Below are 21,751 nucleotides of genomic sequence, written 5' to 3'. Positions count from 1 at the left end.
AGACTTATAAAATAAGACTTTCAAGGAGGGACTTATAGGGACTTATAGTTGTAATATGATCTTATAGAGACTTATAAGTCTCAGGAACCAAACATGTAGGGACTTTTTAGGGACTTGAGACTTATAAGTTGGGACTAAAAAAAGTCCTAGGACTTAAGAACCAAACAGGGCCTTAGTTTCGTTTGGCCGGCGGGAGGCAGAGAATCCTAAACTTCTTTTGAGGGGAGGCACGTGATATGCATTTAGTATTTTATATGTACATATATGTTTCCTTGATCAAAGTTACAAACATATAACTTTAAAAAAGGCTTATTGCAAATAGAATGGCATGTGTCCGCCAATTGTCCTACCCAAAAAGAACTGGCCTAAACTTACACAAATTGGAGGAATGCATCTTTCACCCTCATTGAATCCTTCCAGAAATGGCAATCATTAGGTTTTACTCTAACCAAAGTGAGAGATTTCTGGGTTTATACAAATAAAAGTGATTGTAAAATCCCATTCCGAGGAGGCACCGGTCTTTGTTGTCTTCTTCCACTCTCACTGCTCATTGCCTCTCCTTGTACCAATATTCTGTGCCTCGGGTACTGGTGAGTCCTAGGATCCCGTGCTCCACATACACAAGCTACGAGTCTACTCCGCAGCCCTTAGCTCGAGGGATTACCCACAGATCACGATCGAATCACAAGCAAATTACATTGTATAATTGTGTACGTGGAGATGGATGCTTGCTAGTCTTATAGTGTCGCTGATCGCGATAGAATATTGATCACAAGTAAATTATCTAAAGGAGATGGTGGCTATGGTGATGGACATGGCTATGGATATGGATATGGGAAGAGAGGTTGATGAAGCTTGTGTGGCATCTGGTGAAGGCGAATGAAGGTTGGTGCCTTTCAGGGGACTTCCTTCTCCTTTATACACTGCATACAATTGAATAGGGTCCCGAGGCTCTCTGTTGAGAATTAGGTTTGAGCCCTTTGATGAAAGTTGTTTAAATGGCTTCACGGCAATGGCGGAGCCAGGGGTATTCCATGGAATACCAATGATTTTGGGGCCAAAAAAATTACATATACATATATAGACTGAAATAGCCAAAGCCCACTCGACATATGTCCAGGTCCAGCTCACGCAAGAACTCAAGGCCTCAAACTGGCCGACTCCAGTCCAGTACGCATCATCTATTCTCCTCTGCTCCCCACGACCTAGCTGCCTGCAGGCTGCAGCCGGCCGAGGCGGCGGTGGATGGCACCTGCAGGAAAGTGGTGGCGGCGGCGCGGCAAGCAAGCAAGTCCGCGAACTGCCACTCCGGGTCCGGCCCTCTGGCCTCCGCCGGTCCCAGGTCACTGCCCTCCGCAGCTCTGCTCTCGGCACCCGCCATTGCAAAAGCTCCACGAGATCCATCCGCCCAGTTAGGCTTCGTTCGGAATGGATGTATAGAAAACAAAGGAATAAAAAGCTTTGTAGGAATCGGGTTGAAGTAACAGTTGAAACCTATGAAACTAGAGACAACGAAAGTAAAAATATCTGGAGCGTTCGGTACAAAGGAAATGAAAACAAGGACGTGGATCCCTTCACATCCTAAATTATTGCCATGCAAGACTGAAGCCTCTCATGGTGTGGGTCTCAACTTGCTTTTCGTCAGCCTCACCTCAGGACTCCGTGCAGAAAAAAAGCTCGCACTGGATGTTTGGTTTCCCGTGAAACTGCAGGCTACATAAACTTTCCTATGGAATTCTAGTACTTCATCCCTGCAGACCGAACGCTGCATCAGGGAATCTTTCCTCTGTTTCTTTATTCCTGTACTTTTCCTCCATAAATCCTCCGAACAGAACGCAGCCTTAAATTTATCCTCTGATTTAGAACGGAATAGAAAGGTCAAGAATCAGCCATAGTAATAGTATAATTCTGGCATTATGTTGATGGTTCATGAATCCTTTCCATCTGCCAACTATTAAAATAAAAATTATGATCAAGTAATCATTTAGAAATTTTCAGACATATCAACTATGCAAACAACTTTAAGAGCAGGAGATTTTACTGTTATAAGAATATATTGTCCAGCAAGCTTACTGCATGCAATGCAGCTGTGTATTGTTCTATTTTCAAAAGAAAAAAAAACCAAGAAATTATTTATTGGCAAGACCAAAACTCCAAAAGTGCTATTGAATGTGACCACTTGGAGCTTTGCTGGATAGTTCATTGTCAGGCTTTGTACGTGTGTGCATCAGCTACTGATTGCAACTTTGATGAAATTCTGGAATGTATCTGATTTTTTTTCTTATGTTCTTGTAATGTAAGAATTTGCATCATTTCGGACATTTGTGTTTGTTTTCTATTGCATTGGAAAAAAAATCTGGCTCCGCCACTTTCTATTGCATTTACAAAAAAAAAATCGGACATCACTGCCAGTTTCTATTGAATTACAAAAACAAATTTGCAATGAATACCCAGGAGCAAATTCCTGGCTCCGCCACTGCTTCACGGAGGCAGCGTCACGTAGTATGACTGTCGGTACGAGCGCCATGGGTCGCCTTCTCTTCTATTTCCTATGTAGCGTGCCAAATTCTATGGAAATTATCCTTCCTTCTGTGCATCCATACATGACTTGATTTTCACCTAAAATCTTCCGTATCTACGAGGACTAGATTAAAGGAGATTTGCACATCTTTGCATTCATTAGTACGCGCAAGTTGAAGTCATAAACACATAAACTATGAAAATATCTGATTTAAACGAGTGTAAAAACTACTCATCATTCTCCCGTTCCCAACACGACGGATAAGACCTTGCTCCAAAACAGAAGTGCCTTCGCATATCGCCATCCACACTTGAGATGGATGGTTACCAATCTTTGTGTGTAGAAGATCACAATATGGAAGGTATGATGCATTCAATAGTCTAGCACTCAAAGAGTTTGGATCCTGATGTGTCCTCGATGATTATTTTTCTAGCATTGCGAGATTAAAAGTTGTGTATCTCAGAAACCCAATCCTCCCATATATTTAGGCATGGTCATAACCCTCAATAAACCCCCGCAGTTTTCTCTCTCTCCATCCTTACTTCCCCAACAAAATTTATAGCGCACCACATCAATTTGTTGGCATAACCCTCAGGATAACAAGACACATATCATGGAATATGTTGGTATTGCTTGGATAACAAAATCTATGAGTAGTTCCTTACCCACAACAAGGAATATATAGTTGAAAAAAATCTAGGCACCTTTTCCCAAAGAAAACGCTCAATTTTGATAAGTTGACCCGCTGCCCGAAGCATCACAATATGCCTGGATCATATCCTTTATAACGGTTGCACCTCCCTCATTTGCTCTGAACACGAGAAGGCTGTCACTAGCAAAGAGGAGGTGGTTTACAACATGAATGAGAGGGTGCAACAACTACCAGTCTTACATTCTCGTAAGTGGACCTTGCTTGCAGTAAACATGACAACCCCTCGGCTGCTAATAAAAATAGTTAAGGTGAAATAGGGTCTTCTTGTCTTATGCTTGTGATGGCCTGGATTATTCTAACTTCCTTTCATTAAAGTACACTAGAAAGACACTCCCGAAACACGCTTCATAATTTTTGTCATCCAACTCTGCACAAAACCCATCTTCTAGATAACAGACTCCAAATAATTCCACTTCACATGGGTATAAGTTTTCATTGTATCAACCTTGAAAGGGCAGTGCAAATTTTTCTTACTTCTACATCTCATCATAAAATGCAAACACTCAGATGCTACTCTTACATTGTCAGTGATAAGTCTTCATGGGACAGACGCATGCTGATCAAGCAAGATTATCTTCTATCTTCGGCAAAATCCTACACAATTGATAAGTGTGTAGTTTTGGTATGATCTTAAACATTGTGTTGCACAAGCTGCTTGTCCGGAATTGAAAAAATGGGGTTGGATTCGACATCTAAAGAATTAAAATGATGAATAGTTAAGACTACCTTAGCGACCTCATCACCACACACGCCCTAGTTCTTTTGAGGAAAAATGCGCAGGGACGCTGTCGGGGGCCTGGCGCCTTCATAGGGAACATCTTGAACAAAGCTTCCTTGCTACTCGAACTACTCTTGTACTTCTTTCTCGATTGGAAAAATGTTTTTGTTAGGCGAATCTGCACTGGAGGAAAAAGCTTTAAAGCCGAGTGTGCAAACCACTCGGCGAAGGCTAAATTCACCTCGGCAAAAGCTACGCTGAATGTGCACTCGACCATGCGCACTTGGCGTATACCCGATCGGAATACGAACATAAACTCAGAGCCTGTTTGGTAAACACTCGGGTAGGGGAATGGAAGTTTGCACATGGGTGTTTATGGAGGGATTAGTCATGGGAAGTAGAATTTTACTTCATTCCCTTGTTGGGTATATGGTGGGAATTGACGTGGGATAAAACTCTGCTGACGAATTAACAGGATACCCCCCCTCCCCCCCCCCCCCCCCCCCCCCCCGAGAAGAAATCGGTGGGAATTGGCTTCCTCAACTCTCATTCCCCTTCCCATTTAAACTCCCATTCCCTCTAATCAAACAGTGGAGTTTTAATCTCCTCACCCCTCAACTCCTATTCTCCATCTCTAATTTCATCGAACCAAACACGCTGTGAGGGTCATTTGTCAAGGACTAGGCAACATTTTTTTTTCCTGTAGTGCCGGTTAGTCTTTGCGATGTTGTTCTTCTGGCACGGGGAGGAAATTGGAGGATCTTCTTAACATGGACGACGAACCTGGCCGGCTCAAATGCCCAACTACACGAATAACATGTGTCAAATCAAGAGCACGTCTTTTCTTTTACACTGGAGTACCAAAAAATTAGCATCTGTGACACTGATGCTGCGTATCCCTGTGTTCTTCCGGTGATACCAAGGCAATTCTACATTTGGCGCCACACGGACGCATTCAACTCCCGTAGCCACACCATTGCCGCCATTGGCCAGCTGCTGCCTCTGCCCCGGTCAAAGACAAGAAGACGCGTTCGAGTGGCAACGGTGATAACTACGTACTGTACGTGTACATACGTACTGTACTGCTCTGCCACTCCCTATATATACATGCAAGGCCAGAGCTAGAAGCACAACACACGATCGACCTGCATCCATCCCATCACAGGACCCTCCCCCTTTAGCCACAAGCCAGCCATCTCGCTAGCTTTGCTGCTTACTCAGTCAGTGACCGATGGCGTCCAAGCAGATGCTCGTCGCCGTGGTCGCCGCGGCCGCCCTCGCAGTGGCCTTCCTCCCGGGGCTCGCCGTCGCCACGGAGCACATGGTCGGCGACGACAAGGGCTGGACCCTCAACTTCAACTACACCGCCTGGGCCGAGACCAAGCAGTTCGTCCTCGGCGACACGCTAGGTAACCACACAACCATTAATCCAACCACGCGCCGCGCATGCATCTCGCCACGCTCTCTGTCTTGGTTTTCGTCGGAAATTAAACTGCTCGCCGCGCGCTCTCGTGTTACCTATATTGCAGTGTTCAAGTACAGCAGCGCCGCCCACAATGTGGTGGAGGTGGGCGGGCCGGACTTCCTCAAGTGCAACCAGCCGGCCAACGCCGTCGTCTTGGCCACCGGCGAGGACCGGGTCACGCTCGACAAGGCCGGACGCAAGTGGTTCTTCTGCGGCGTCGACCAGCACTGCGAGAACGGCATGAAGCTCAAGATCACCATCCTCGAGACCGCCCCGCCGACTCCCCAGCCAGCCCCGCCCCCGACCAACCCTGCTGGCAAGCTGCAGGCGCGCTTCGGTGAGGCAGCCGCCGTGGTCACCGCGCTCGCCATGGCCGTGCTCGTGCTCTAGGGCCCACGGTGGCACAGTCCCATTTTATCCTCTTTACATATAGCCGATCAATTTTTTTTATATGAGCGATCGAGAGAGTTGTTTCGTGTGTTGTGTGTGTGCTGTTATTCTTGATGGTAGTACATTGTTGTGAATTTGTGTTTGTGCCCCTCGAAATTTTCTTCAATCAAAGATTTGTTTCATTTGGTTATTAATGAAGTTAGTCAGTGATCTTAAGATATTGTCCGCCTTTGTATGCAATTGCCTTAGGATATGAAATGCCGGACGAGAAACGTTCGAACAAGAAGGATGTGCTATTCAGACAATGCCATATGGCATTAGCTGTTTCCTTATGGACAATCAAGATAGAGAATACTACTTGCTCTGGTTCCCTTATTCAACTATTGTGTCTATCGTGTAAAGAACACTATAATTAATATTCATAGTCATTCAATCAAATATGTGCATACAAAATATCTTGAAGACAATCAGAATAAAATATTAAGAAACAACCATATATCTATATTTTCGATAAAGGGTGAATTTTATTGACTCAAAATAAAGCATCAAGTGGATACAGGTACCATATGTATACACCAGGCCTCTGCATAGCTAACCATATATCTATATACTCAGGCATATTTCCACTTCTCAATTAAAATAAGCACAACTTCTCATCAAGAGTAGTTTCAGTGTCTATTTTCCACAAACCACAATGAGACAACATTTGACGAATTGGCATGAGACTGTGCTTAGAGTCAACAAAATCACCCTATCACGGGAACATTGGAGATACATGATAGATCTCACTCAAATAAGATGGGTACATTCAGTGTCGAGTGTAAGCGCTCAGCCATTGGAGATACATGATAGATTTCGCTCTAAATATGTATGGTAGCTTAAGATGCCACTCAGAAACAAGTTTTTATTATGTGAACTTGTGTCGTTGCATTTTTCTGACTTACGATAATCAAGATAAACGACGTTGGCATGACAATTTATCATCATTTCATAAATGTTTTACTAAGGGGTGGCCTGAGAGTTGTGCATGACATGCCTCCAATGTATGCAAGGGCTATGATATTTAGGCTGCCTCACAAAGAAATTATGCCCTGATTTGGGGTGGAGAGTGTGTAATAGGTTACAAAAATGGTTGATCTTTTTATGAGTGACTTAGCATGCTTTTCAGTTTGCTATAATGTATGTTGACACTCTTGACCGTCTGCATTTGGAAATCTTGTGTGAAATGAAAACTAATAAGTTTCCAATGTATAATATTGAAACCATACATTATATAGGCCAATAACGAGAAATAATAAGATGTTATCGCATTGGAAGTACATATATTTGATTTGTAGGAAAAAAATCATACATCAACTTCAACAGTGCAATCAAGTGATACTTACATGGTTTCAAGGAATGGTTTAGTCTAAAACGCCCAGTTGGGCCTGATCCTACCATCACGGGGTATGACATCGTTAGGAAAGTCACGCACGCTCCCATATATACAATTGTTGCGGTGATGATTTTGTTGTTGCGGTAATATGGAGTTACAGTCCATTTGCGTGGAGAGAAGTAACAACGACGATGAGGTGCAATTGTTGCGGTGATGACTTTGTTGTTGCTGTAATGGAGTAGGAGTCATTTGCGCAGAGAAAAGTAATGACGAACAGTTACAAACAACCTTGATGGCTCTTCTCCCTTCGTTGGTGTTGAGTCCTCTTGGATGTGTAGCCAAGGCAGACGGTGATGCACTGTTGTTCACATTATGCAATAGTTCTGGTCTGTTTTCTTTTCATCAATTAAACAAATATTATTATCACAATTAATGGATTGAGACATTTGGTCTCAGTTTTTTAAAGAAAAGGGAATGGCTAGGTGTAAGTCGGCTAGGTGTAAGTCGGCTGGAAACTTAAATTGGGTTAGTCGTTTATTTCCAGCCGCCGGATGCAAAATGAACAGCCGGATCCTCTTTTCAGCCTCTCGGCCTTCTTTCAACCACCCAACGGCTTATTCCTCAACTGCCCCGACGGATCACCGGCCGGACCACCAGCCACTGCTGCCTGCGGTCGGCGGTGCTCCTGTGCCAGCCTCGCCGTCCCCCACCCTCCCCTCAACCGCCACCCACCACCGTGCTTCCGCTGCCCCCAACCATCCCTCTAGCCTCGGCAATGGTTAGGTTTTTTTCGACGAACTTGCACCACCCCCACACCCCTAAGATAGATGATGGAGTCTCCTGCCACCCTAAGATAGACCCAGAGGCTTCTCCGGCGAGCTCCTTCCTTTCCTCCGGCGAGCCCCTTCAATCTCTTTGGATGTTAATTCCTTCACTCGAAATTCGACTGACCCAAATTATAAATTCACGCAACTTACGTCTAGCTATTGTGTAAAGAAAAAACAGAGATGATAACAACGGAGATTATACTCAACATGTAGTGCGGCTCCGGCCGATCGAGTAGGGAGCGGCGGTGTACGCCGGCACCAGGCAGGCACGTCATGTACACAAGCAAGAGCACAGGTGGACAAAGAGCTGGAAACGAAGCCAGCCAGAGACCGCGTCAGACTAAACTAAACTTTCTCTGCTTTGTTATCGATCGATGCATCCATTCCTTCCATTGGTCGCTCCAATGCAGAGATCCCACGATGCCGTTTTGACTATTTCTCCCGCACGTACGTACGTAGTACGTGAAATCGGGCAAGATCCGTCTCTCTATATACCCATGTCCTAGCACTCGTTCTCCTCACACCCATCGCACAGTTCAGTACTGTACCTACAAGGAACCAAAGACGTAGCTTCAGTTTGAGTTACAGTGCTCGATCCTCCATGGCTTCCAAGGCGATGCTTGTCATGGCGGCGGCGACGGCGATCGCCTTCCTCCCCTTGCTCGCCTCCGCCACCGTCCACGTCGTAGGTGACGGTAGTGGGTGGACCCTCGGGTTCGACTACACCGCCTGGTCCGTGAGCAACCAGTTCAGGGTCGGCGACGTACTAGGTGCTCAATCAACTCCACATCTCCTTCGGATTCATGCTCTGTTTGCCCACGAAATCTTTCAGTTTCTTGATCATGTCATGACCAAGGGTTGCCACGCTCTTGCAGTGTTCAAGTACAACAAGGCCAACCATAACGTGGTGGAGGTGAGCGGGCCGGACTTCAGGGCGTGCAACAGCGCCAAGGGCCTCGGCGCCTGGAACTCCGGCAGCGATCAGGTCCAACTCGCCAGCGCCGGGCGGAGGTGGTTCGTCTGCGCTGTAGGCAGCCACTGCGCTATGGGCATGAAGCTCAACGTTACCATCCTCGCCGCCGACGCGCCTTCGCTTGCCCCTGCGCCGGCACCGTCCTCGTCTTCTCACAATACAATCCTCGCCGCCGACGCTCCTTGGCTTGCCCCTGCACCGGCACCGTCCTCGTCTGCTTACAATACAGTCCTCGCCGCCGACGCGCCTTGGCTTGCCCCTGCACCGGCACCGTCCTCGTCTTCTCACAATACAATCCTCGCCGCCGACGCTCCTTGGCTTGCCCCTGCACCGGCACCGTCCTCGTCTGCTCACGATACAATCCTCGCCGCCGACGCTCCTTGGCTTGCCCCTGCGCCGGCACCGTCCTCGTCTTCTCACAATACAATCCTCGCCGCCGACGCTCCTTGGCTTGCCCCTGCACCGGCGAAGTCCTGGGCTGCTCACAAGTCCAGGCGGCCCTTTGTTACCAAGTGGTGATGACCTGCCGGCGCCCCTGTACCAAGTGCCGACTATGTTGTTCGTGCTTTTGCTAGTCACGTCGTGCACGGTGTGATCCGTCCCACTGTTCGGTTCGTGCAATTTTTCTCCATTCCCACATAATAATTGGACTGCTGTCCAACACAAGCAATTGATTACTTTTTAGAATAACCAGACGCAGTCGATTGGCCTTTTAGATGTTCGTTGTTTTACATTCATGTGTACCACATTTTGTACTCAACTAAATTAAGTTTATACGTACGCATCACAGTTTAACCAGCCTATGAACTAAACTCTCCGGGGGGAGGGGGGGGGGGGGGGGGGGCAAGTTGATAAAAAATAGTCTAGTGCAAAAAGTTGTACTCCCACTATAGAGAAATATAAGAGTCTTATAACAGAAATATAACCGTGTGTATACCTGGCCATTCCTCGGGCCGGTCCGGGCCAACCAAAGCCCGACGCAAAAAACCCAGGCCCAAGCCCGGCTCGGCCCGGCCGTCGGGCCTAAAAATCAGGCCCAAGCCTGGCCCATCACACTAAAAGCCCGTCGGGCCTCGGGCCTCGGGCCGGGCCTCTTCCTTAAATGGCGAAATCGACGGGCCCGGGCCCGGCCCAGCCCGGGCTTCGGGCTCAAAACCTAGGCCCGAGCCCGGCCCATGGACAAGGTCGGGCCGGGCCGGGTCGGGCTTTTTCGGGCCGGGTTGGGTCGGGCTGACCGGGCCGGGCTGCCCATAGCCAGGTATAACCGTGTGTCTATATCCAAATCACGAACCATTGTTACTATTGGGTTTTTTACGTTGAGATCTTCGAAACTAGACCCTATCCCTATGTTAACAGGTATAGACCTTTTTTTCCAAAAAAACCTGAAATAAAAAAACTGAATCAAGAAAAGACCAGACACCGGAAAAAAGCAAAAACAAAAAAGAGGAACAAAAAACAACGCAAAACCAAAAGCAAGGAAGCACAGTTTGCTTTTCACCTTTTTTACGGAAGCACAACTATGCTTCACCTTAAAGTATACACACGCTTTTCACTTTTAAGAAAGCACATGTGTATTTCACACGAAAACACGATTATGTTTCACCGTGAAGCTTTCAGAAAGTGCACTTGTGCTTCTCACGGAATCACAGTTGTGCTTCTTTCCATTTTTCGGGAAACACGGTTGTGCTTCACCGTGAAGCGTAATTGTGCTTTTTCACTTTCGACGAGCACAATGCAATTCATGTAAAAGTACATCTATGGACGGAAGAACACTTGTGCTTCACTATGAAGCACACCTGTGTTTTTCACACGGTGTGCTTCACACGAGAAAATTAGAAAAATAAATTTTCTTTTTGAGGAAACATAAGACAACCAAGTAAAACTAAAAATCCCCCAAAATAAAAAACGCGTGCAACTTCAAAAAAAACTGTGCTCCCACGGGAGCGCCTAACACGTGACACGTGCCGCACTCCCCATGCTGCTTGCTGGGGTTTTCGTGCGGAATCTATCGCTTCTTATGGCAGGTGGACGATGGTTGCTAGATGTACCATATGAGTAAGTGGGTTGATATCTTCTTTCCTAGGGACCAACGTGATCCAGGTATTCTTGCATCTCGGCATATATTTCTCTTAGAGTGCGCTTAAGCACACTATACTGCTATATAAGGAAGCAAATGAGTTTTACAAGATAGCAACAAAATAATCACAAGATGATTGTTTGTGCCAACACAACACCCATACAATAAGAGGGGAGTTCTCTCTACTGCTATATAATGATCTCCCATGCGCCTCCATACACATCATATGACCAGAGAAGCTTCATTGGCCTGTTGTGCTGTGTTGGCGAACACATGAGCATTCTATTATTTCCATAGGCTCGAGGAGGCCAACATAAAGAGAGAGTCAAACTCCCTTCTCGTTGCTTTCGAACAGACGCCACATACATGGATCCCCAGTCTAGCATCCTATCGAGAGTGCTAGACACTCCCGCCATAGGAAAAAGCTATGCAATACAGGCCCACCAAATGTATCGAGCATTAATGCATCGGATAAGAATATGGTCCGGTTTGTCCTAATTTTGCAGTCAAAGATAACAGGTATTCTTGCATTCGGACGTATGAATGTGACCCTTATGCTGAGTTCATAGGGAGGGCTCCTAGTTTTGGAAGTCCCTACAGTCAATCAAGCATGAGATTCGCCTTCCCTCTTCTGGCTGAACCCATAGCTTGGTATGGTCCCGCACGCTTATTCCCTTGCTTTTTTTGCGATTTCCTCGAACTCAATGCTTTTGGTTCCCTCAACTGCCCATAATGGAAATTGAAACATCTCGTTCTGACAAACATTTGGGTCTAACGAGCTCCTTGCTTGGGCTGAATTGAGTGAGGTTCCCCCTCCGGTTCTGACAAACTCTCCGGATACTATCTTTGGGCACCTAGCCTCGTTGGGGACTTGGCGGCCTATGTCGTGTGCCGATGCTGGCATGGGCCACTCCTTTGTGGAAAGTGCCGCTTTTGCTAGAGATTAAGATCTTTGTTTGGCAGTTGTTGCGCGGTAACTTCCCCTCGGGGATGGAGGTCGCCAAGCGGCATGGGCCGGGCGATGGTAATTTTCTGTGTGTAGTGTCTGAGTTTTGGACCCACATTGTCTTCTCATGTCTGCAGCCCGCTTTTCTAGGAGTTTTGTCCATAAGGCTCTAGGCCTAAATGGCAGGCCTCAAATCATGGATAGTTCCTGTAAACCCAGTCCAACCGTACCGGTAGGAGGAGACGTCTCTTCAAGCGAGTGTTCGTAGCGATGATTTAGACCCTATGAACAACGCGTAATAAAATGATGATTGAGGGTGTCTTTTTGCGACGTGCACTGCACTCGCTTACTAGACAGCGGAACATCGAGTGACTTGGCGGGATTATCAGTGCGGGCTCCATATTGCATATCTTTTAGGCATTATACAATGCAAGGTGCTTAGAAAAATATAAACCATATTTTCTTAAACACCGGTGCTTATTTGTAGACGGCAGACGCTTAATTAAGCACCCCTGCTGTAAAGATAAGCATGGATATTTGAGACAAAACATGGTTTAGTTTACCAAGTATCTCCCCTAAACACTTTACATTGTACAAGGCTTTAGCTGGTGCTTCGGCGGCTCCACGTAGCTATTGTATTAACCTTTTCTTTTCTTTTTAGGCATATTTGTGATACTTCCTCCATCTTAAAATAAATGTATTAACTTTAATACGACTTTAAAGCAAACTTATTATATTTTTATGTTATGCTGGAACTTGTTGTGTGGTGGTTTGCTATATATGTAAAATCGAGGTGAACAAATGTTTCAAGACTCGCGGTACAAATTCCTATATCTCCGAAATCTAAACTCTAAACTAATATTTACAAAATTTCGATATCTCCGAAGCCTAAACTAATATTTACACGTTCCAAGGCCTATAGCAAATACAAAGAAGTTTGATCGATTCTATCCTCGAAGACGCCATGACTAACTGCTTGGTCGGTTCATTGTTGATCTGGTGGTTTCCTGTGGGCTTCAGATCCTTCCGGTCATCTTGTCCGCAACCACGAGCGGGTTGTGCTTGGCGATCTGCTCCTGGCCGGCGGCCTTGTAGTCGAATCCACAGTCGTGCTTCTCCGAGTAGCGGTGCACGCTGCAGAAGGTGCCCTCGCAGCGGCAGCGGAACCCCAGCAGCCCCACCTTCTTGCGGCACGCCGCGCACCGGTTCGCCGGCACCGCCGGCTGCTTCGCGGGCGTCACGGCGGGGTCAACCGCCACGGCGGCGGAGGGGGCGGCCGCACCATCAGAGGACGGGACGGCGACGGTCATCCTGGCCTTCTTCGCCGGCGGCGGCGCGGTCGAGCCAGCAGGGTCGATGAAGTAGACGCTCCCCGCGGCCGCGGTGTCGGCGGTGGCGGCGTGGACGTGGTCGCGGTAGCACTTGGAGCACATGTTGCCGGTGGCGGCGGCGCCGAAGAAGCCGCAGCCGTTGGCGCACAGGCCGGCCGTCTCCTCCTCCTCGGTGTACTTGCGCTTCTGCGCCGTCGTCGCCGCCGATGCGTCGTGCGCCATTGCTAGCTTACTTACTCCAGTAACACGACACGTCCGCGTGTGTGTATCGGGGCGCCGAGATCTGCGTGCGATCGGGGTTGGTTGCGTTCGATTGATGGGCTGGGTTGCGCGTGGGTGTGGAACCTTTATAATACGGGCGACCGTGTGACCGACGCGCGCGGTGCTGATCATAGTCCTGGCAGGATTCGCATCAGTGCCCGAAGCGGCCAAGCAACACGTACGGCTCCCGGTGTCGGCACGATAATAACACTGAACCGAGCGTCAGTGCAACGCAACAAGGCAAGACGGGTTAGCGGCGGACGTACGGTCTACGTCGGTCGGCATAGTTTCTCTTTTTTTACACTCACTCGGTAGCGTGCGCTCTTATGCCGTTTGAGATCAGGTGCCGTAAGGATTACAAAGATACTACAAGGAAGTTTCATCAGTTGTCGCCTATATAAGGAAACTAGGGCAGACACACGTACGAGTTTGGGCTATCGTTTCCTTTCTTCGTGAATTAGAGGCAGACACGTACGCAAGCGCGCAATTAGGGCTATCGTTTTCTTTCCTTTCGTGGAAGAAGAAAGACGATCTTGTTTTACTTTTTTTTAGGGGTAAACCAAGTTTTATTCATCAAACACCATAGAAATTGGGATAGTTTTTTTTTTGCAGGAAATAAATTGGGATAGTTTTGGTCATGGGATTGGCCAAGCCAGACATGGCGTTCCCGATCTAACAAAAGTGGAAACTTGGCTAAACTATATGCTTCAACATTGACATCACAACCTTTAAAATTAAAAATACAGTCAAAAGACAACACATGTAGCTTGTTCTCGCTAATAATTGCTCCATTGTTTCCTCGCCCACCTTTCTGAATGTCCGCAATCACCTGTTTAGCGTCAGAAGCAATGACCAGACGATGGGGGTGAAGATCTTGTTTTACCTAGTGCGACCTACAGCCTTTCGGCCCATCCTCTGGCGGCTCCCCTCCACCAAGGACACAAGGGCGGGCCGGCAAAATCCGAGGCCCTGTTCGAAACTAAAAAATGAGGCCCTATCTCACTAGTGTGATCTGTAACTAAGGAGGCAAGAACTGATCTTAATGAAGTAATGATCCCTGCCAAAAGTTAATTAGAATTTAGAAATTAGGTGTAGGCCTCTAGGAGCCAAAGTTAATCAGTGGGACTGCGGCCGGCTAACTGTTTTGGCGAGAGAAACATGTTGAGTAGATGAAGTAAATCAGAAGTGGTAGGCTCGTTGCCCTACTTGTCGCCGTGTCGCCTGTCGCGGCTCTGGAGTTGGATGTGATCGATTTTGATAAGTTCTGGATGCGCCATCTCGCCTGCGCCCTGCCTTTTCCTCGATGCGCCGCCTCGCCTGCCTTCCTATGGATTTTAATTTGAAGGAAGCCTTCCTTTGGATGCGATCTATCCGATGATCCTGTTCGGTTTCCGATCCATGAAGCATCGAGTAGGCGGCCTAGGAGGCCGGGATGCTTGACTACATGGAGACAGAACGTACCATGGCCCAGCGCCATGCGCGGCCCAATGCCCGGAAGAAATATAATAGGCCTATATAAAATTTTGGGGCACCCAAAATTTATGGGCCCTGTGCTAGCCACACAGTTTGCACACCTATGGGCCCGGCCCTACAAGGACTTCTTGATCATCGGTCATGACAGGGTCACGGATCTCACACTTGCAGACCTATGTAGCTCTAGGTTTAGGGTCTTCGTAGGTTAGGTTTGTTGCCGCACCACATCTTCGCTCTGACGAGGGTGACGACAACACTGAATAAAGGAGTTCCAAATCCTTTTCCGATGTGGTGTTCTGCTATGTGGTCGATGATGGATCTGAGTGCAAGATTGTTCAAGCGGGGATGGCATGGTGGGGACAACATCCTTGTTGTGGACTTGTGTCCTCAGGCTCTGCCGTTGCAGCGTCGTTCACTCTGGCATTGGCACAAAGTATGAGAGGTTGTTTAGGAAAAGGTGCCAGTGGTGGTCTATGTCTACAACAGCTCAAAGACAATCAATTCATAATTGAAGGCTAGTGGGCCAGGTTTCCTCCTTTGAGGTTCTATCATGGGGGTCCCAAATTTAGAGTTCTATGGCGTGTCTCGGGTGTTGTCCCAGCCAAATTCTTTCAAGGCAGGGCTTCACCTTTGGCGAGCTACTTTGGAGGTCCGCAGGGCTACAGATCAACAATGGAGCTGCCTCGAGCTCGGTTGAAGAGGTGATCTATCCCCCTTTTCTTAGGGGGTCCCTGTGGTGGTGCCAGAGGCGGGTGATAGATGTTGGTAACATGCACAGCGGGTTATTCGGTATTGATTGTAATTTTCCTTCTTGTTTGGGGGTCCTTTGGGCTAAAACAAGCGTTCTATTGTCTTACCACTTTGTGTTGGTGTCTATGTCGCTTGTACTGTTCTCTTTATTATATGAATGAGATGTGTATTGCCGTTGAAAATAATATATAAAGAAATTCCCGTGGATTATGATTATAACTCCTTTGTTTTTTGTAGGATATATATATATAACCATAGTTCCCTGCAAAAAAAACATAGATCCTTCAAACATGTAAGGCAGGTCAATTATGAGCATTCTTAGGGTCTCTGTCGCTATTGGGTCACTGGAGGGTGGATGCATCCCTATCTCAACTAGAAAATAATAATTTCCTTGAGCATACCTTACCTCCCCGCGGTCCTCTCTCTCTCTCTCTCTCTCTCTCTGGAACAACGATGGCGGGCAAAGGCATCGTCTGTCGGGATGGAATAGTGCCTTCTCTCTCCTAGAGATTGCCCCTTTTTAGTCCTCTCGCCAGAATGGAGCGATGAAGACTACAAACTGGAGGAATAGAAAAACCTCTGACAACTTCTTCGCTTCTCCAGGATTTTCCAGCTTTCGTTTAACAGACAGGAAGATAAAGAAACCCCAAGTGGGATCCTTGTGCTACTCGAAAGACCTCATTTGTAACTTTCTTGCGGAGTTTTACACACACACACACACACACTCATAGTTTAGCTCCTCTTTACTATTGATAATCCCCATGAAGTATTGTAGCACTTTCTCAAGTGGAGCTGGTAAATATGGAGTGTTGAAACTAAAATGAGGTGATACAACCCCACGTACAATGAACTTTGCTTTTCCTAGACCTTCTAGTAAAAGATAGCTTGCAAGTTTTAGAGAAAGCGAGTGTGGAGTAGCGGTGGTAGGTGTTGCAAAATTATGCCTAGGCAATTGGTTGTGATACTAGTCTGATAATAATGTGTTGTAGTTGTATATGTGGGAGAGGCCTATGCTAATTAACATGCAGCAAAAATCCATTAACAACATGTTCTTAAGATTGAAACCCTTAGCAAACATACACACCTACTAAGAATTCATTAAGGTATAGCCCAGCCATGGCATAAACTACTACACTTTCGTTTTTAATTTATGTCACTCCGGCCTCCCTATGCATATCTATCTCAACATACTACTAAACCTAAAGTGTGATTCACACATGAGCACACTATTATGATGGGCACCAAAGGACATCGACATATCATAACATACAATTCAAACCAATCATAATAGATCACCAATCACCATTAGACAAAAAAGGTATACTCAAACATAATAGAAATTCAACAAATCATTAATAAATAATTTATTAAATCAAATACCATGTTTAAGTACGGAATTACAGAGGTTTGTTGGAGAGTGTACCACTATATATATTGAGGAAAAGGCGATGGTGATGGTGGTGAAGTTGATGGAGTCAATGGAGACGATAGCGATGGTGATGATAGTTCCCCCGACGCACTCAGACACCACCGGAAGAGAGGGGGGAGAGAGGTCCCCTCCTTCTTTCTTGGCTTCCCCCTAGGTGGGGGAAGGTTTCTTCTTTATTCATTGATTTTTATGCCCCCCGAAAGGTGAGAGCCCCCTTTGAGATTGGCTCCCTGCTTGAGCAGTATTTTTCTAGATGTTGAAATATGAGTCCTGTCACCATTTTATCTCCTCCACGGAGTTCCTAACTCTGAAAAATCTAGAGAAAAAATAGGACGGTGGCAAAACTTCCAAAGTAAGGCTGAGGAAAAAGGATGCTACCAAGGGATCTGTTACGTAGACACGCAACCTCAGCTTGCAGCCCGGGGGCGCATGAGAGAGAGGCATGTGGGCCCCCTCTGGCTCCCCCCCCCCCAGGTGGGGCCAAGACCCCTAAGGCTCTCCTAGGGGTGAATCTTGCCGACGTATTTTATTTATTATTATTTTTGCGCTCCCAAAAATTCCTTTTCTGGAATGTGCAAAAACACTAGGAAACAAAAACTTGCATTGGCGCTGAACTAATATGTTAGTCCAACAAATGTTATATAAAAATGCCAAGATTATATACAATTGATGTGAATATACATTAATTGGAGACGTATCAACTATCTGAACCGATGAGGAGTTCAACCAATTCAAAGTGAAAGGTTTTTTTTAAAGCAAGCTCATTCCTACAGCTCCAAATCGTTCAGGGCAGTGCCACAATTCCTAAAATGTTTAATACTTTCTTTGTCTACAAACGTAGGCAACCATGAGCTAAACAAATCGATGCATATTATCTACCACATTTTCCAAAATTAACGCACACTGCAAGATATACTACGTATCATCCTTTCAGAAGAGCACCTCAACAACATTTGATCACCAGTTTCATTAATCATTATATTACTACAAAGGATGCATAATGTAGTTTACAAGAACTCAATCAATCAACGGATCGAACAAATTCACTTCCCAGACTTGTAATTTACAAGAACTCAATCTATCAACTAATCTTACAAATTCATTTCCAAGACTGATTACAGGTTTGGCGACAACGAACGTCACATGTTCAATGGTTTCGTCGTCTGGTCGATTCAGGCGGTCTTGTGGGCTTCAGATCCTTCCGGTCATCTTGTCCGCGACCACGACCGGGTTGTGCTTGGCGATTCGCTCCTGACCGGCGGTCTTGTAGTCGAATCCGCAGTCGTGCTTGTCGGAGTAGCGGTGGACGCTGCAGAAGGTGCCCTCGCAGCGGCACAAGAACCCCAGCAACCCCACCTTCTTGCGGCACGCCGCGCACTGGCTCGCCCTCACCGCCGGCAGCTTCGCGGACGCCACGGAGGGTTCGACCTCGACTGCAGCATCGGCTGACGCGACGGAGACGGCCATCTTGGCCTTCTTCTCCGGAGGCGCGGTCGAGGCGGCGAGAAGGTGATCCTTGTAGCACTTGGAGCACATGTTGCCGGTGGCGGCCGCGCCGAAGAAGCCGCAGCCGCCGGCGCACATGCCGGCCGTCTCCCCGTCGGGACACTTCCGCTTCTGCGCCGTAGTCGCCGATGCGTGGTGCGCCATGGCTGCTGCTCCTCCAACAGGACGCGCTTTGGACTCCGGCGCGGCTGCGATCGCGCCCTCTTCTTGGATCGTGATCCCTCGTGCGTGCGGTGCGATCGAGTTTGGGACGCGACGGGAGGCTCGCGTTTGGTGACCTGGCTCGCGGGGTTGCGGGCGCCTTTTAGCAGCAGCCTGGGAGAGAGCCGAGTTTGTGCAGGTCCCCGCGGCCCAGCCGGAGTCTGAATCATGCGAGCCTGCGGGGACCTGCATGATTCAGACTCCGGCTGGGCTTGTAGTATCACGCTCGAGATTATCCGTGGCAACTGTGACACCGTCACGGTGTCAGTCTCGCGTGGCTTGTAGTATGAACGAATTTGGGTAGTATATACCTTTGGGCACACGCGCCGCCAGAGAATCAGGATTCTAAAGCTAATGCCACGCCTGACGTGCAAGCATAGGCAGATTAAACAGCTCAAAATCTTTAAAACCGAGACCACCCATTCCTTTTGGTTGTGTCATGGCTTTCCAAGAAACCCAATGTGGCTTGTGATGTCCTTCTTTACTCCCCCACCAGAATTTTCATATCAACATGTTTAGGTACCCACACAAACCTCTAGGCAGTTTGAAACATGACATTGAGTACACTGGCACTGCTTGGGCAACCGCTTTCACCAAAACTTCCTTACCCGCAGTAGACATGGTGTCAGTGTACAAAAAGAGGGGTACGCTTTTTGTACCCCTATAACTGTGCACGGGCAGTCTGAGCCACGGGCACCACCACACTGAGCAAGGCAAGGGAGGTGAGCCAAGGTAAGGCCGAAGCTCAGGAGAAGCAGAACGACGCCAAGACCAAGACCACAAAGAGCAAAGGAGACGAAGATGACTCCCCCCGGCAAGATCCTTGCCGGGAGGCGGTTTTAGCAAACCCGGCAAGAGCCTTGCCGTGGCAGCTCGCCCCACACCTACGGACCGAGTCACCCTTGAGTCCACTGCCCCCATGGGGCAAGGATTCGGGAGACATCCCCGTGGTGGCATGCAGATCTTGGTGAAGACGTTCAAGATCAGATACACCCTTTAGAAGATGATGATCCTTGGCGGGATCCCAGCCAAGGAGGACCACAAGGCCCCCGGCAAGAGCCTTGCCGGGGATGACAGTCGGCGCCACGGCAAGACCCTTGTTGGGGCCCCGGCAAAGCCCTTGCCAAGAACACCCGTAGGGCCACCATCAGGCCCATGCCAGTCAAACCTCCACCGCCGTTCGCATGCAGCTGCCGACCCAACTAGCTGAGCAGGCACCTGCGTGGCGGCATGCGAATCTTCGTGAAGACCCACCACTGCGCCACCTCAGCTACCTGCCTGCCTACATGGCACCGCGGGCGCCGCTGGCCAGGGCATGTGTCGACACGAGAGGGAGCGGCGACGGACGAGACAGGGCTCTCCCCCATCCCCGATAAAGCAAGGACACCTGGGCAAGACGCATTAAATGCGTCTTGTCATGTAATGCGAGGGATAACCTCACATCACTGTACCCTTTCCACCTCCTGTGTGCCACTATGGCAACCCCTTTCCTATAAAAGGAGGCCCGAGGCGACCAGGAGGAGGGGTCGGCTTTTTGGAGCTCCTCACGCCCCATAGCTAGCCCAAGAACACAAATATACAATCCACCAAAGCAGGAGTAGGGTTTTACGCATCCTCGCGGCCCGAACCTGGATAAACGAACCGTGTGCTATTTGTTTGATCCGCTCTTCTCACGACCCCGCGCCCCGCAACTGTAGTAGGGATTCTTGTGATCCCATAGGTGTCGTTCCCACCGACATCTTTGGCGCGCCAGGTAGGGGGCGCAGTTGTGAGAATCGGCTTTAGCAGTTAGTTCGACGCTTCTTCATCGTCATGGCGCCCAAGAAGAAGACGACGGTGGCGGTTGGCCCGTCGGAAGCCGGACATCCCGTCCCAACGCGGGCGAGCAGCTGACCGACCGCAGAAAGGACCCGAGGCGCCGTTCGCGAACACCAACGCCGTCCTAGCAGTCGGAGTTTGGGAGGCGGCGATGTCCGTGCGCCTGGTAACGGGCCGCACGCCGCCAAATCCAAAGATGGAGCCAGGCCCTCCGCGGGTGGCGCGGGGCCTTCCAAGATCTCTATCCCCCCGCCCGAAGGTGATGCGAGGGCCTCCAAGACTCCCATGCCGACGGCGCGCTCCTCTCAAGCGGCGCGCGACGAACGTCGCAATCACGCCGAAGACCCCGGGCGTCACCGCGGGAAGAGCCCCGAGCGCCACTCCCGGGAGGTAGAAGACCTGCCTGCTCGCCGAGGCGCTGGTGAAGATGGCATGCGACTGCGGGGTCGTGATAGAGCTCCTTCTGACATGGTCAGAAGTCGAAGCGCGTCGCGATCCGTGCAGGTTTCGCTGCCACCAACGCCAGCAGAAGCCCTGGCGCACGCGCAGTTACTCCTCGATTTTCCTCCCACTACGGGGAAACTCGACGAATGGAGAGCCACTATCCGACCTTGTTGCGGTGGCCAACAAAGACGAACCGAGTCCGGTGGAGCCCCCGGGTCGACGCTCCGACGGAGTCCCACGCACCAGTGTCAGGAAAGCCGGCGGTGCCACGACCACGGTGCACTCGCCTCCTCCTCGCCCAGTACCGCGGACGCCAGCCCGTCGCGACGTTGCGGGCGATGAAATCTCCATAGCGTCGTCCGACCCGCGGACCCACTGTGACCAGCGCCAAGTCCTTCGGGAACGAGAACATGAAGACGCTCGAACCACTATCGAGCGCCGGCGCGGAGCGCGCCACCAGTCAGACAGGCAAGCAGGGCCTGCTGTGAACCACCCGGCACCGGAGAGCCCTGGAGGCCTACCTTACGAGGTAGG

The 21,751-nt window shown here is 48.7% G+C and overlaps 3 protein-coding genes and 1 pseudogene across 8 annotated transcripts; 2 read left to right on the top strand and 2 right to left on the bottom strand.

Annotated features, from left to right (window-relative positions):
* Positions 1 to 5,101: 5,101 nt before the first annotated feature.
* Positions 5,102 to 5,950, top strand: LOC125506095 (blue copper protein 1a-like). The gene is made up of 2 exons (XM_048670970.2): positions 5,102 to 5,360; positions 5,481 to 5,950. Exons 1-2 carry the CDS (start codon positions 5,183 to 5,185, stop codon positions 5,804 to 5,806), a joined length of 504 nt encoding a protein of 167 aa, XP_048526927.1. The 5' UTR covers positions 5,102 to 5,182; the 3' UTR covers positions 5,807 to 5,950.
* Positions 5,951 to 8,609: 2,659 nt separating this feature from the next.
* On the top strand, positions 8,610 to 9,593 carry LOC125507433 (mavicyanin-like). Of its 6 annotated transcripts, none has more exons than XM_087524560.1 (3): positions 8,610 to 8,778; positions 8,884 to 9,108; positions 9,415 to 9,593. In XM_087524560.1, exons 1-3 carry the CDS (start codon positions 8,610 to 8,612, stop codon positions 9,498 to 9,500), a joined length of 480 nt encoding a protein of 159 aa, XP_087380686.1. In that variant the 3' UTR covers positions 9,501 to 9,593. The 6 variants fall into 6 exon arrangements, with proteins under 6 accessions (XP_087380686.1, XP_087380685.1, XP_087380689.1 ...); XM_087524559.1 differs by having other exon boundaries at positions 8,884 to 9,175; positions 9,368 to 9,593; XM_087524563.1 differs by having other exon boundaries at positions 8,884 to 9,132; positions 9,463 to 9,500.
* A 3,165-nt stretch (positions 9,594 to 12,758) lies between these two features.
* On the bottom strand, positions 12,759 to 13,643 carry LOC125506094 (zinc finger A20 and AN1 domain-containing stress-associated protein 7-like). The gene has a single exon (XM_048670969.2). The coding sequence runs from the start codon at positions 13,555 to 13,557 to the stop codon at positions 13,021 to 13,023; it is 537 nt and encodes a 178-aa protein (XP_048526926.2). The 5' UTR covers positions 13,558 to 13,643; the 3' UTR covers positions 12,759 to 13,020.
* Positions 13,644 to 18,213: 4,570 nt separating this feature from the next.
* On the bottom strand, positions 18,214 to 19,007 carry LOC125506093 (zinc finger A20 and AN1 domain-containing stress-associated protein 7 pseudogene; annotated as a pseudogene).
* Positions 19,008 to 21,751: the final 2,744 nt, after the last annotated feature.

This window comes from Triticum urartu, chromosome 5A (genome assembly GCF_056163025.1).
Source record: "Triticum urartu cultivar PI428250 chromosome 5A, HENAU_Tu73, whole genome shotgun sequence".
NCBI classification, from domain to species: domain Eukaryota; kingdom Viridiplantae; phylum Streptophyta; class Magnoliopsida; order Poales; family Poaceae; genus Triticum; species Triticum urartu.
This window is presented reverse-complemented; position numbering and strand designations above follow the sequence as displayed.

Excerpts from the sequence above, each read along its gene's own strand:
- LOC125506094 (XM_048670969.2), bottom strand. The coding sequence starts at position 13,557 with ATGGCGCACGACGCATCGGCGGCGACGACGGCGCAGAAGCGCAAGTAC.
- LOC125507433 (XM_087524559.1), top strand. The coding sequence starts at position 8,610 with ATGGCTTCCAAGGCGATGCTTGTCATGGCGGCGGCGACGGCGATCGCC. Across the intron at positions 8,779-8,883 it reads CAGGGTCGGCGACGTACTAG|TGTTCAAGTACAACAAGGCC; the intron begins GTGCTCAATCAA and ends ACGCTCTTGCAG. Across the intron at positions 9,176-9,367 it reads GACGCTCCTTGGCTTGCCCC|TGCCCCTGCGCCGGCACCGT; the intron begins TGCACCGGCACC and ends CGCTCCTTGGCT.
- LOC125506095 (XM_048670970.2), top strand. The coding sequence starts at position 5,183 with ATGGCGTCCAAGCAGATGCTCGTCGCCGTGGTCGCCGCGGCCGCCCTC. Across the intron at positions 5,361-5,480 it reads CGTCCTCGGCGACACGCTAG|TGTTCAAGTACAGCAGCGCC; the intron begins GTAACCACACAA and ends CCTATATTGCAG.